Source organism: Phalacrocorax carbo, chromosome 28 (genome assembly GCF_963921805.1).
Source record: "Phalacrocorax carbo chromosome 28, bPhaCar2.1, whole genome shotgun sequence".
Taxonomy (NCBI): Eukaryota; Metazoa; Chordata; class Aves; order Suliformes; family Phalacrocoracidae; genus Phalacrocorax; species Phalacrocorax carbo.
This window is the reverse complement of record NC_087540.1, coordinates 1,547,739-1,560,853: the sequence shown is the minus strand read 5'-3', so window position 1 is coordinate 1,560,853 and position 13,115 is coordinate 1,547,739. Positions and strand designations below refer to the sequence as shown.

General features: G+C 68.2%; 2 protein-coding genes across 12 annotated transcripts in view; one reads left to right on the top strand and one right to left on the bottom strand.

Annotated features, from left to right (window-relative positions):
- ARHGEF11 (Rho guanine nucleotide exchange factor 11) overlaps positions 1 to 8,365 on the top strand; it is a 25,751-nt gene extending 17,386 nt beyond the window's left edge. For 4 of the 8 annotated variants that reach the window (XM_064475159.1, XM_064475155.1, XM_064475161.1 and 1 more), the window contains 20 exons: positions 391 to 520; positions 662 to 841; positions 1,268 to 1,315; positions 1,826 to 2,013; positions 2,120 to 2,266; positions 2,738 to 2,817; positions 3,011 to 3,136; positions 3,230 to 3,347; positions 3,707 to 3,885; positions 3,965 to 4,040; positions 4,285 to 4,452; positions 4,610 to 4,697; positions 4,814 to 4,915; positions 5,181 to 5,263; positions 5,349 to 5,585; positions 5,693 to 5,962; positions 6,500 to 6,592; positions 7,067 to 7,281; positions 7,429 to 7,615; positions 7,701 to 8,365. In XM_064475159.1, coding sequence (XP_064331229.1) covers positions 391 to 520; positions 662 to 841; positions 1,268 to 1,315; positions 1,826 to 2,013; positions 2,120 to 2,266; positions 2,738 to 2,817; positions 3,011 to 3,136; positions 3,230 to 3,347; positions 3,707 to 3,885; positions 3,965 to 4,040; positions 4,285 to 4,452; positions 4,610 to 4,697; positions 4,814 to 4,915; positions 5,181 to 5,263; positions 5,349 to 5,585; positions 5,693 to 5,962; positions 6,500 to 6,592; positions 7,067 to 7,281; positions 7,429 to 7,615; positions 7,701 to 7,750 — 2,765 coding nt within the window. In that variant the 3' untranslated portion in view covers positions 7,751 to 8,365. The remainder of the gene's footprint in view (positions 1 to 390; positions 521 to 661; positions 842 to 1,267; positions 1,316 to 1,825; positions 2,014 to 2,119; positions 2,267 to 2,737; positions 2,818 to 3,010; positions 3,137 to 3,229; positions 3,348 to 3,706; positions 3,886 to 3,964; positions 4,041 to 4,284; positions 4,453 to 4,609; positions 4,698 to 4,813; positions 4,916 to 5,180; positions 5,264 to 5,348; positions 5,586 to 5,692; positions 5,963 to 6,499; positions 6,593 to 7,066; positions 7,282 to 7,428; positions 7,616 to 7,700) is intronic. The other 4 variants (XM_064475157.1, XM_064475163.1, XM_064475158.1 and 1 more) reach the window with 2 other exon arrangements.
- Positions 8,358 to 13,073, bottom strand: LRRC71 (leucine rich repeat containing 71). Of its 4 annotated transcripts, none has more exons than XM_064475169.1 (17): positions 12,979 to 13,073; positions 12,561 to 12,932; positions 11,330 to 11,435; positions 11,139 to 11,255; positions 10,902 to 11,033; positions 10,637 to 10,712; positions 10,457 to 10,531; positions 10,285 to 10,353; positions 9,982 to 10,141; positions 9,827 to 9,910; positions 9,654 to 9,740; positions 9,459 to 9,569; positions 9,229 to 9,268; positions 9,077 to 9,144; positions 8,861 to 8,987; positions 8,669 to 8,784; positions 8,358 to 8,596 (listed from the first exon to the last, which is right to left on the bottom strand). In XM_064475169.1, the coding sequence occupies exons 3-17, from the start codon at positions 11,424 to 11,426 to the stop codon at positions 8,480 to 8,482; spliced, it is 1,476 nt and encodes a 491-aa protein (XP_064331239.1). In that variant the 5' UTR covers positions 11,427 to 11,435; positions 12,561 to 12,932; positions 12,979 to 13,073; the 3' UTR covers positions 8,358 to 8,479. The 4 variants fall into 4 exon arrangements, with proteins under 4 accessions (XP_064331239.1, XP_064331236.1, XP_064331238.1 ...); XM_064475166.1 differs by having other exon boundaries at positions 8,358 to 8,573; XM_064475168.1 differs by having other exon boundaries at positions 8,358 to 8,573; positions 8,861 to 8,969.
- Between the last annotated feature and the right edge of the window lie 42 nt (positions 13,074 to 13,115).

The following is a 13,115-nucleotide window of genomic DNA, read 5'->3' as shown; positions in this document are numbered from 1 at the left end:
ATTCACCTCATGTGCTTAGTTTTATTTTGCGTGTCCCCCTCCCCGAGGTACCCCGGCTTTGTGGCGCTGGGTGTTTGGGTGGGCTCGGACGGGCGCCGTGGGGACCGGGAGGAGGGCTGCCTGCGGCGGCTGGTTGTTCCCATCCAACGCTCGGGCATCCCGGGCGCCCACTCACCACATCTCCCCGAGGAAGCCGACCTTGGGGAAGCCCCCTGGGTGAGCGGTCACGATGCCACCGGCACCTTCGCCTCCGCAGCCCGCGCTGGCCGCGGCTCCGTCGGGCAGGCGGCCGAGGCTGCGGTGCCGCGGGGTGGGCGGCAGCACCAGCATCTCCTGCCCGGCCGCGCGCGGCCCGGTCTCACTGGGCTTGCTTCCTTGCTTTCGCCCCAGCAGTCAAACCCGGCAATGTGAGGAATATCATCCAGCACTTTGAGAACAACCAGCATTATGAGAGCCAGGAGCCCGGCACCCAGCGTCTTTCCACCGGCAGCTTCCCCGAGGACCTGCTGGAGTCGGACGGGTAGGGCAGAGGGATGCATGGGGGGCAGCCCCCCTGCTCTTGAGGGTCCCACGGCAGTTTTTGGTGGGTTTGCGTGCGTGGGGAAGTCCCTGCCTGTCCCACCAGGCTCAGCCTGGTCTCGCCTTTCTCTCCCCGCCGCAGTTCCCGCGCTGAGGTCAAGCTGGGCCGCTCGGAAAGCTTGAAAGGCCGGGAGGAGATGAAGAAATCCCGGAAAGCAGAAAACGTGCCTCGGTCCCGTAGCGACGTGGACATGGATGCCGCAGCCGAGGCCACGAGGCTTCACCAGTCGGCATCATCTTCCGCTTCCAGCCTGTCCACAAGGTGGGAGATGCCATCTGAGGCCTGGGCAGGGAGGGCCTGGATTTCCCCGGGCATGTTTGGCTTCAAAGGGGAGCTGGGACAGCCGGGGGTTCTGAAAGCTGAGCCTCTTGGGCTGAGACGCTGTCTCTTGGGAAAGCTTTTGCGAAGCCTGTGGGTCAAGGCGAAGCAGCAGCCATGTACAGTGGGGTGGGACTGGCCCCGCAGCACCCAGCCGCCTGCAGAGCCTCCTGGGTGACATCTGCCAGGGGAAAATAGAGAGAATTGGGCTTTAATTCCCATTTGTGTCCCAACCCCCTCAGCAGCACCGATCCTACGTCTGGAGGGGCTTCCGGAAGCACTGCCGGGTGCTGCCCCTCGGGGTGCAGCGATGGGAGGAGGGGGGCCACGACATCAGGACACGAGGGTGACTCTCCCATTCCTCCCCAGGTCGCTGGAAAACCCCACCCCGCCGTACACGCCGAAGATGGGACGCAGGTGAGTGGCCCAGCCTCGGTCTCTGCCGTCTCTACCGCGCCGCCCCGAGCCGGCCGGGGTCCCTGGGGCCGGTTTTCCTTCAGAGCAGGAGGGTCACTGTAGGGGTGTGCCGGGGCTGTGCCCCCGCGTTGGGGGTCAGAGGGGCTCCATCTGTGCCTTCCTAGCTTTTCCCTCCCCGTAAGCGAGCCTTGACAGAGCACAAGGGGAGGTGATGCCCAGGGCTGCCCCGGGAGGGAGTCCCCTGTTAGTTCTCCATCCTCCTGGGGCGAGGGGGCACCTCTGTTCCCTTGTGTCTCACGCAGGAGCTTAAAGGACCTATATAGATGTCTGCTGGGGGACCTAGTCTTTTAGCTCAAGAGTCAGAGGCTTGTACTTCTTGTGCTGAAGGCCCCGGGTTCAAGCCGAAATAGGGCCCAGGTAGATATTGGCTGTACTGGGAGCGCTGCGGGGTGGGCCGGCTGGATGCGGGTGGCTGCAGAGTACTCCCACCGCCGCCTTTCACCCTCCCAGGAGCATCGAGTCGCCCAACCTGGGTTTCGGCGTGGACCCCTTCCTGCCTCATCTCCTGGAGGACGAGCAGGGCCAGCTCTCCGACCTGGAGCCCGAGCTGGACTCCCAGAACTGGCAGCACATGGTCAGCCGGGAGCTGGTGGCCAACCTGCCGCAAAAAGAGATCGACCGGCAAGAGGTGATCAACGGTAAGGAGCGCGCGGCATCGCAGGGACGCCAGGGACCCCCTGGCAGCGCGCCCCAGCACCGCGGGGCTCCCCATGGCACTTCTCCACCCCTGTGCCTTTCGCACAGAGCTCTTTGCCACCGAAGGGTCTCACCTCCGCATCCTCCGAGTCCTCGACCTCCTCTTCTACCAGCGGATGAAGAAGGAGAGCCTGCTGTCCCGGGAAGAGCTGGCACTCCTCTTCCCCAACCTCCCTGACCTGATCGAAATCCACAGTAAGCCTCTTCGTGCTTGGATCCTGCCCTCCCCTGGAAATAGCCCCCTGCGGAGGGAGCAGAGGGCGGCCCACATGGCATCCCACGTGGTCACCCGCCATTCAGACCAGCCCTGCTGACGGCATCGCACCATCTTGCCGCTCCGGCATCTCCTTCCCCTCTCCTGGGAATGATCCAGAGCCTGTTTTATCCGGGCTCTGCCAACACCTGTGTCTGGGATGCCTGGTCTGTACCCGGCCCTGGGCGTAGCGCGCTTTCAGGAGGCGCTTGCGGTGTCTCGCTCCTTGACGCGCCGCCTCCGTGACGGCAGCAATCGAAGCCCGTCTGGCTCTCGGCCCCTCCTGCCTGCACTCGTGCCAGAAAACCGGCAGGGACCCTCCTGGGCTCAGCGGGTGCTCGCACAGGCGAGTCGTGGGTGGCCCCGGCGCCCCGTTCACGTGAGTCCCATCTGTCTCTCGCATCCTCATTCAGATTCTCTCTCCGAATCCATGAAGAAGCTCCGGGAAGAAGGACCAATCATCAAAGAAATTGGGGATCTCATGCTGTCTCGGGTAAGGGGGGGACAGGGGTGGTAGAGCCCCCAGGGGCATCTTCTTGTCCTCCAGGGTTTGATGTCTTTAAGGGGAGCTGGAGGTGACCCCACTGTCACGCTGTGCTTGGAGCAGACAAGCTTGGGGAGACTCGGGGCTCAGGGCCAAGCCTGGGGGTGCCTGAGCCCAGTTCCCCCCTGCACCCCCTCCCCAGTTCGACGGTCTGGCCAAAAAGGAAATCCAGGAGGTCGCTGCTGACTTCTGCTCTTACCAATCCATCGCCCTAGAGCTGATCAAAACCAAGCAGCGCAAGGAGACCCGTTTCCAGATCTTCATGCAGGTTTGTCCCCCTCCTGGGCCGTTCCTCACCCCGGTGCTCCCTTGGCTTCCCCCGATCCCACCTCGGGGCTTTCGGCCTTTCCCTCTGCCCTAGGAAGCAGAAAGCAACCCACAGTGCCGGCGCCTGCAGCTTAAGGACTTGATCATCTCTGAAATGCAGCGCCTGACCAAGTACCCGCTGCTGCTGGAGAATATCATCAAGCACACCGAGGGTAGGGGCTGGAGGGGGGCACCGGGGGGGCTCGTCCCCAGGGTCGCTCGGCTGCATGCTCCCATCTCCAGCACCTCCTTCGGCTGGCGGGAGGTGCTCGCTGTCTGCCACGGGACTCGTGCCTCTCCGTTGCCATCCAGAGCGAAATCTCAGTGTGGTGGGGAGGACGTGCTGGTTTTTCAGCAGAAAGAGCCAGGCCGGGGGGGTCCCGGGGGTGGGAAAACCTCCCTCTCATCAGCTGGGAGCTCTGGGCCGGCGGCGTTTTGTGCCTGGGATGCGGCTGGGAGCCCGTCGCAGCGGGACAGGGACCCTCCGGGCGGTGCTGCCCGCTGACCCGCTCTCCCCTCTCTGCCCTCGCAGCGGGTACCGCAGAGCACGACAAGCTGTGCCGAGCCCGGGACCAGTGTCGGGACATCCTCAAGTACGTGAACGAGGCGGTGAAACGAGCGGAGAACCGGCACCGGCTGGAAGGCTACCAGAAACGCCTGGATGCCACCTCGCTGGAGAGGACCAGCAACCCGCTGGCTGCCGAGTTCAAGGTAGCTCCAGCTCCCGGGGGGCCGCTGGGGGTCTGCCTGCCCCCAGCCCACTCTCACCATCACCCTCGGCTTCCCGCAGAGCCTGGACCTCACCTCCCGGCGCATGATCCACGAAGGGCCGCTCACCTGGCGCATCAGCAAGGACAAGACTGTGGGTATGGACTTTTCCACCCGCCCGGTACTGGGAGCGCTGGGAGACCTCCCCCTGCATCCTTGGTGTCCCCCAGGACCAAGGCATTTCACCTCCAGCCCCACTGGCATTCCAGGGACCCCTTTAGCCCCCCATTTGCCGCATCCACTGGGCCATCGTCCCTCGTGGGTGCAAGGAGGGAGCTTCCACCTGGCTTGCGAGCGCATCCCTGGCTGAGCCTCCGCTCTCTGTCTCCTCTCCCACCCCAGACGTGCACGTGCTGCTCCTCGAGGACCTCTTGGTGCTGCTGCAGAAGCAGGACGAGAAACTGGTGCTCAAGTGCCACAGCAAGACGGCGCTGGGCTCTTCGGACAACAAGCAGACCTTCAGCCCCGTCCTCAAGCTCAATTCGGTGCTCATCCGCTCCGTGGCCACAGGTGGGGAGAAAAGCCGGGGAGAAGCCGCGGGGGCTGGCAGCGAGGGGTGCCTGTCCTCTGGCCGTGTCCTGCCGCGGCCGTGCGGGTGGCAGCCGTGCCAGCGGGTTTCGGGTTAAAGCCATCGCCGTGCTCTCACCTTCCTCATCACCCCACGCAGATAAACGAGCCCTCTTCATTATCTGCACGTCGGAGTTGGGACCCCAAATCTATGAGCTGGTGGCGCTGACGTCCTCGGAGAAAAACACGTAAGGCTCGGCGGGACGGGTCCTGGCAGCGATGGGCAGCGCCTGCCCGGGGAGGGGGCTTCTCTGGGGGGCAGCAGCCCCCCCGGGGAACTGACGAGGGGCTCCCGGCCGGGCAGGTGGATGGAGCTGCTGGAGGAGGCGGTGCAGAGAGCCACGAGGAATGCCACCTTCCCCCCCAAGCGCCGAACGCCGGAGCCCACCCGCACAGCACCCTCCGGGTGAGCAGCCCTCCTGGCTGGGAGCCGGGGCCCTCGCCCAGTCCCGTGCTGGTGGGCGCTGGGGGATGAGGCCAGCAGGCTGCCAGGTCTCTCCGCAGGGCGGTTGGGATGGGGGAAGGGGTCCTTCCTGGTCACTGGGGGTCCTGGGGACGGCTGCCAGGGCTCCTGGCACCTCGCGCGGGGGGCTTCGGCAGGGTCCGCCCTGGGGTCGGTGCTGCCCGCGAGCCCCTGGCTCCTGCTTAACGCCCCTTCTCCGAACTCGCAGCCTGGTGCTGCAGGACCCCGACGTCTCCCCCATCCTCTCCCGAGGCGCCAGCTCTGGAGCGGAGGCAGAGGATGGCTCCTCAGGTGAGCTCCCCCCGCCTCGCTGCCCACCCCCTGCCCACCCTGCCGAGACGGGACGCGGGGCTGAGCTCTCCCCTTCTCCCCGCAGCGGACGACAATCCCCCCATCCTCCTGGGTAGGGAGAAGCCCCCGGCGCTGCTGGAGGAGCCGGTGAACAGCGAGGTGGAGGAAGGCGAGGAAGAGCTGCCTGCAGCCCCGCTGCCCGTGGGGAGCAGCGTGGAGGCGGCTGACACCCTCCCAGATGAGCAACCGGGGCCCCCCACGCGTCTGCCGCTCCCGGAGCCCGTCGGTGCGGAGGGGCTGGCCGAGGCGGCGCTGGAGGATGGTGAGTGGCACGGAGGACCCCCCCCACCCCCACCCCGCGATTCCAGCCTCTCCCCGGAGGTGGGAGCTGAAGCTCCAAACCACCTCTTCTTCCTCACCCCATCCCAGTGGAGAACCTGCGGCTCCTGATCCTGCGGAGGCTGCTGCCCTGCCGCGACGTGGAGCCCGAGGACGACCTGACGCCCACGCCGTCGGTCATCGGGGGTGCCGGCCAGGCCTGGGACGCCGTGCTCTCCAGCCAGGAGTCGGCCCCCCAGGAGGTGCTGCCCGAGCCCCCGAGCGCCGCCGAGGACACGAAGCCCCCGTCGAGCCGGGAGGAGCCGGAGGATCCGCGGCCGGCTGCCGAGGGGCCCAGCAGCTACAAAGTCGTCCGAAAAGGTAGAGGGGCGGCAGCGAGGGTCCTCGGCCCGGCAGGGTGGGGGGTGGGTACTGAGGGACCCCTCTTCTGGCCCTGAGCTGCCCCTCGCTGGGATTTAGGGGTGTCTCCCCCCGCCGGGGAACCCTCCCTCGCTCCTCTGTGCACCCCGAGGGTGTGAGGCTGTGACGGGTGTTGGTGGTGGGAGCTGATGGGCGCTGGTATTGGGGTGCTGGTGGTGGGCGCTGGTATTGGGGTGCTGGTGGTGGGCATTGATATTGGGTGCTGATGGGTGCTGGTGGTGGGTGCTCATGGATGCTGGTGGTGGGCGCTATTATTGGGGTGCTGGTGATGGGTGCTGATAGATGCTGGTATTGGGGTGCTGGTGGATGCTGGTATTGGGGTGCTGGTGGATGCTGGTACTGGGGTGCTGGTGGTGGGTGCTGATAGATGCTGGTATTGGGGTGCTGGTGGCAGGATGCTGCTGGGTGCCGGTGGCGGGTGCCGGTGGCGGGGCCTGCTCACCCCTCCCCCCCACCCTCTCTTTTCGGGGTGCACAGCCCAGGCAGAGGGTGCTAAGGAGGCCACGCCCTCGCCAGGCAGCAGCCAATCAGAAACTGAGCTGCAGGAAGGAGGCGGAGCTAATGTAGATGGTAAAGAGCCCCTCCCGTGTCCCGTCACCCCCCCCCCAGACCCCGCAGAGCGTCCCCCAAGTCCCCAGGGCGGCCACGGTCCTGTTTCCCCACGAAGGGGATGCCCTCGGGTCCCTTGAGGGGAACCGTGTCCTCTACGGGGCCACGTGTCACGGGCAGGGGGGGACACTTGGGAGGACGTGTCCCTTTTGGGGGGGGGACACCATGTCCCTTTGGGCAGGGGGACACCCCGTGTCCCTGAGGGCTGTCCCCATGGCCAGGGACACCCAGTGCCACCGCAGCCCCAGCCCTGACGCCGTGACCCCGAGCGAGCTGGAAAGGGGTCTGTGGCTGCGAAGGGCCGTGACCTGCTGCCCCCTCTATGTGGGGGGCGGGGGGGGGCAGGACCTCGAGCAGCAAAACCCCTCCTTGGGGCCCACCACCACCTACCCGCGCAGACCCCCGCCACGCTAACACTGCTCATCCCCTCTTCAGGCAACTACTTCTACGTCAGCATGCCCACGGGACTCCCCCAGCCCCCGGCCCCAGCCCCCGCGCCGCCCCCCAGCCCCCCACGGGGCTCCCCGCAGGAGGCACCCACCCAACCCAGCCCCGCCGAGGGGTCCCCAGACCCCCCAGCTTCCCTCCGTGACGTGGACCTCATCTTCCGCACCATCGAGCAGCTGACGCTGAAGCTCAACAGGCTGAAAGTGAGCCCCCCCCCAGATTGGGGAAGGGTGGGGGAGGGTGAGGGGGCTTGTCAGGGTGTTGTGGAGAGGGGGGGACACATGGGCCTCGACCCCAAACCTGCGCCCACCCCTCTGACCTGGCACCCTTTTCTCCTGGGCCCCCTCCAGGCTGTCGAAACAGCCCACCGGGAGCTGCTGCGGTCCCTGGGGCGCAGCTCCTCGGCCGACGCCACCCCCCTGGGGGGCTCAGCCCCAGAGACGGACGGGTGGTCCCGGCGGCCCCCCAGCCCCGACAGTGACAGCCCCCTCACCCACGCCCTCCGGAGCCTGCAGGGCCCTGCCACCAACACCCCAGGTAAGACCCCCCCGCCGTGTGGTACTCGCCCCCCAGCCCATTCCCCCCCTCAGCCCCCTCACCCCCTTCTCCCCATCTCTTCCAGGCTCCAGAGCCCCCCTCGCCGAGGACCCTGCTCGCGACACCGGCCTTTAGCCGCAGTGGGGAGGGGGGGGTGTCTCTCTCCTCCCCCCCACCCAGAGTCGCTTGAAGCCGGGGAGCTGCCCGACAGCCCCCCACCCCGTGTGCCCCCACCTGTGGGAGCCTCCCCCCAGACCACCGGGGGCTTCGGCTGGAAGGAGGGAGCACAATCCGGCGGGGCCGGCAGCCGGGCCCCCCCCTCACCCCCTCGCATGGCAGCCCCGGCTCGGCCCCCCCCCTCCCACCGCGTCCCCCCCCCCCGGCCGTGAGAGCTGGATCTAGTCTGTATAAATGCACTTTGTTCTGTTCCTCTCCGTGCTGCGGCCCCCTCCCCGCTCCCCGCTGCCTATAAATATGTACGTACGTGCACCCCTCCTGTAAATAACCACCGCCGGCCCCCCCAGCCTGCCGGGCCGGGGCAGCGGGGACGCCCCCCAGCACCGGGCTCTCCTCCCCGGCTGCCGCCGGTGACAATCGGTGACCCGAGGGGGTGGCCGGGGAGCGGGGACGTCGGCCGGGGCGCGTCCCCCCCATCCCTTCTCCCCCTCCCAGGTGTCACGGCGAGGCCAGCGCTGGGGTGTCTGATATATATATTATATATAATAGAGCCAAGACTCACCAGTTGCTGTTCGACGCTGTATAATCTGGTTTATTTTCTTCCTTTCCGTGGTAAAGGTTTGGATTTTTTATTATTTTTTTTTAAAAGGCAAGCAGCGGGCTCGCGTGCGGCTCCTCGGGGGCCCCTTAGGGCCCCAATTCCTGCTCCTCCTCCTGGCCCTGGGTTTTGGGGAGGGGGTCCTGCGGCGGCAGCAGCTCCCGGAGCCGCACGAAGGCCGGGCTGGTGGGAGGAATGCGGTTCTTCTGTGGGGGAGATGGGAGCGTCGGGCTCTGCCCCACGGCGACGCCAGCCCCACGGCGACCCACACGCCTCACCTCCAGGGAGAGGCACAGCAGCCCTTGCTGCCCCGGCACCTTTGGGTTCTTCTCCCGCTGCTGCGCTTCCAGCGCGGCCAGGAAAGGGCCGAGGCCCCGCTCGGTGATGCGGTTGTCTGTGGAGGGAGAGGGGGCTCGGGGAGAAGCGGTGGCGGGGGGGCCGGTGGGGACCACCCACCCACCCCGACTCACGGCTCAGGTTGAGGTTGAGGAGCGCCCGGTTTCCCGGCAGGACGAGGCTGCCCTGGTGCTGCCTGGCCTCCTCCAGCAGCGGGTGCGGCGGCTCGGCCGGATCCGGTGCCTGGACAGAGGAGGGTCCCTGAGGGAATGGGGGACCCCAGCGTTGGGCACCCCCTCCCCACTCTGTGCCCCCGCTGTCCCCCACCCCGTCCCCACAGCGTCCCCCACCTCCAGGCTTGGCTTCTCCTGCCCGCTTGGTTTTGCCTCCCTGCTGCGGCTGACTCTCGGCTCCGGTGCTGCTGGGAGGGGAGAGCAGGGAGGGAGCTGAGCCAGGCGCAGCCCCTCCCCGTGACCCCCCAACCCGTGGGACCCTCACTCACGCTTCTTCAGCTGCCTGACCTCCTCCTTCCGCAGCGGCTCCTGCAATGGACGGGGCAGCGGGCAGCGGCTTGCGGCCCCCCCCGCCACGCGCTGCAAAGCTGGAGGGGTGGGGAAACTGAGGCACGCTGAGGGCACCGCCTGCCCCCAAAACTGGGGGGGCCTGGGGGTACCGAGTAGCTGCCTACCGGGATCCCCCCGCCCGCTCCGATCCCCACAGCCGCCCCCTCACCTTCTTCCTGGCCGGGGTTTTGCCGTGCTTGGCCGGAGGCGGCTTGTCAGGGGCCGCGCTGCCGTGCAGGTTGGAGGGACGCTCGCTCTGACCCTCGGTCTCTTTTGGGGTCTGGGGGAGAGGGGTGCTCAGGGGGGCGGCAGCCCCCCAGGACCTTTCCCGGAGGTGGGGAGGGAAAATGAGGGGGGGTCTTACCGTGCGGGACTGTTCCAGCGCCTCCGCCAAGAGCAGCCGCCTCCGCTCCACCACTTCAGCCTGCGTCAGCGCGAACGGCCCCAGGACCTGGCGGGTGTCGGGGCTGGGGTCGGGGGGCCGGGTCCGGCCCGAGCCGCGCGTCCCGCTCCCCGGGGGAGGTGGGGGACACCCACCTCGGCGAGCCCGATGGCACCCGCGTCGCCGATGTCGTTGTTCGCCAGGGACAGGGAGAGCAGGGAGCGGTTCAAACGCAAGCCCTGGAAGGCCAAGGGACAAGGATGGGTGCTGGGGTGCTGGGACCCCCCTCCCGCGCCCTCCCGCTGCCCACCTCGGCGATGTAGGTGGCTCCCAGGTCCGAGATGCGGTTGAAGCTGAGGACGAGCGAGACGAGGCTGCGGCTGGAGGAGCTCGGGGTGGAAAGGCTCTGCCCGATGAGCCGGGCGGCCGCGTCGCCGATGCTGTTGTTGCGCAGTGAGAGGTGGGCCAGCCTGCGGGACGGGCAGCAGGGGCTCGGGCGTTGCTGCCTGCGCCGAGGCGGGGTGGGGGGTGGGGGTCACGCAGCAGGGAACCCCTCGGGAGGTCCCGTGGGGGGCAGCTGGGCTGAGCATGGCCCCATCCAGCTCCAACTCACGTGCTATCGCTCCCCATCAGCGTGTGGAAGGCGGGTTCGGGCAGGGGGTTCCCCTCCAGGCTGAGCGTCCTGCGGAGGAAACCCCCACCAACTGCCATTAAGGACCCCCCTCCCGACACCCCAATTCCTAAATTAGTGATAACGAGGGAGCACCCCTCAACCGGCCGCGTACCGGAGGCAGGGGCAGCGTGTCGCCAGCGCCGCCAGCGCCGGGAGCAGCCGTTCCGTCAGCCCGACCTTCCAGAGGCTGCGGGAGGACAAAACGGCATCGGGACCCGCTGCCAGGGAGGGGGAACGTGCCGGTATCTCGGGGCGGGGGGCTGCCCGCGCCCCCATCCCTGCCCGCACTCACTGCACTGCCTGCAGCCCGCTCAGGGCGGGCAGGCACTGGCTCAGGACCCCCAGCATCTCCTCCTCGATCTTCCAGCCTGTGGGACACAGGGAGGTCAAGGAAGTGTGATGGGATGGGGGCGAAGAGACCCCCAAAATGTGGCCGTGCCCGAGAGAGCCCAGAAGGCGCTGGCAGGGCTGGGGGCGGGATCCCACAGGCTGATTTCCAGGGGGTCCTCATCCCTGGGTGCTGGGGTGGGGGGGCCCTGGGGCTCCCCAGGACTCACCTCGCAGGAAGACGGCGCGGACGCTGCGGGGGTCCTCGTGCTCCCTCTCCACCTGGATGCGGGGCTGGAAGTAGCTGTACTTGCGCTCGATGCGGGCGAGGGCCTCCGTCAGCGTCGGCTCGGCGGGCTCCTCTGCGGGACGGGGACGAGGGTGGGTCTGGGGGTGCTGCCGGCAGCCCTGCACTTGCCCCGGGAGGGACCCAACGCGCACCCCAATAATCCCCCGGCCCCGCTCACCGTCCGCAGGGAAGCTCGGCGCCAGCCGGAGGGTGACTTTGGGGACGCCGGCGATGCCGGCGCGGGCGCAGAGCTCAGGGAAGTCCTGCTCCAGGAGGCCGGTGCACTGGTACTCCTCTGTGGGCAGGGTGGGGGGGACATGAGGGGGACCCCCACGGCCCCCTCACCCCTGCCAGGGCCCAGGGGCTCACCTGCGCCCTGCTCAGCCTTCCTCCCCGTGCTCTTCATCTCCTCCTCCACAGCCACCGCTGCCTTCTCCCTCGGGGGCCGCTCCCCCCGCCGCCTCATGGCCTGCAGCTGGGAGGGTGGGCATGGGGAGGGGGGGGCTCAGCGCCCCCCAGCACCCACCAGCCCCAGGGCTGGCCCTTTCTGGCACCCTGACCCCCTGCATCCCTGGGCCAGGGGGTCCCGGTGAGGTCACTCTGTGGGTGAGGGAGGTCCCAGGGCCCTATGGTGACCCCTACATGGGAGTGTGGGGATCTCTGGGCCCTGTGGGCGTCCCTACATGGGTGAGGGGGGTCCCAGGGCCCTACAGGGGTCCCTGTGTGGGTGATGGGGCATCCCAGGGCTCTATGGGGTCCCAAGGCTGGGGGCTCCATGGGGTGAGAGGGGTCCCAGGGCCCTATGGGAGTCCCAGTGCTGGGGGCCCTATGGGGGTGAAGGGTGTCCCCAGGACCTATGGGGGTCTCTATGTGGGTGAGGGGGATCCCAGTGTCAGGGGAATGCCGGGGGGGGGGGGGGTGTCCCATGACTGGTGGCTCTGTGGGGGTGCAGGGGAGTCCCAGGGCACTATGGAGGCCTTCCTGGGGGGATCTCAGGGCTGGGGGTAAGGGTGGGTCCTTATGTGGTATGGGGTGGTCCCCGGGCCCTAGGGGGTCCCAGGGCTGGGGCCCTATGGGGGGGGTCCATATGGGGCTGAGGGTGGGTCCCAGGGCCCTATGGGGGGGGCTTACATGGATGAGGGGGGTCCCAGTGTCAGGGGGGTCCCAGGGGAGGCCCTACGGAGGTCTGCCTGGGGGGTGGATCTCAGGGCTGGGGGGAGCTACAGGGGTCCCTGTGCGGTGAGGGGTGGTCCCCGGGCCCTAGGGGCGTCCCAGAACTGGGGGCCCTATGGGAGTCCCTGTATGGGTGAGGGGGTCCCAGGGATGAGGGGTTCTCTTGGCTGTGGGGTCCCTTCGGGGTCCCTGCAAGTAGAAAGGTGGGGTCCCAGTGTCAGGGGACCCTATGGGGGGTCCTCCTGGGGGGGGGTCCCTGTGGGGGTGCCTATCGGGGTGAGGGGGCTCCCAGGGCTGGGGTGGGCCCCTATCGGGGTATCCCTGGGGGGGTCCCAGTGCCGGGGGGCCCAACGGGGGTCTCCATGGGGGTCCCCCCAGCTGAGGCTCTGGGGGGGGAGGTGCGGGGGCTCCCGGGGCCGGCCGTAACCTGGGTCCGCGACCCCCGCGCGTCCCCGCCGGGCAGCGCCGCGAGGGGCGGGGCCTGGGGCGCCTCGGCGCATGCGCGGGGCGGGGCCCGCCTGGAAGGGGCGGGGCCGCCAGTGAAAGGGCGGGGCCTGCGCGGAAGGGGCGGGGCCGGCGCGGAAGGGGCGGGGCCACCCGCAGGGCCAGGCGTGGCTGGTGGGGCCGGGCACTGGGCAGCAGCACTGGGAGCGCTGGGAGGGAGCTGACCCCTTACTGGGACCAGCGCTGGGCCCTTTCCAGGTGCTTACTGGGGCTGCCGTTAGAGCATACTGGGCTGTTACTGGGGCCAACACTGGGCCCTTACTGGGGCTGTCATTGACCATTACTGGGCTCATCGCTGGGCCCTTACTGGGGCTGTTACTGCACCATTACTGGGCCCTTACTGGTGCCAACACTGGGCCCTTACTGGTGCCATCATTGACCATTACGGGGCCGTTACTGGTCCATTTCTTGCCCCGTTACTGGACCCTTACTGGGCGATAAACACACCCATTACTGGTCCGTTACCGGTCCCACCTGC

Coding starts and splice junctions, on each gene's coding strand:
- LRRC71 (XM_064475167.1), bottom strand. CDS start 11,426: ATGAGGCGGCGGGGGGAGCGGCCCCCGAGGGAGAAGGCAGCGGTGGCT. Junction 11,034..11,138: donor GCCGAGCTTCCCTGCGGACG/GTGAGCGGGGCC, acceptor CCCGTCCCGCAG/AGGAGCCCGCCGAGCCGACG. Junction 9,570..9,653: donor CGCTGGAACAGTCCCGCACG/GTAAGACCCCCC, acceptor CCTCTCCCCCAG/ACCCCAAAAGAGACCGAGGG.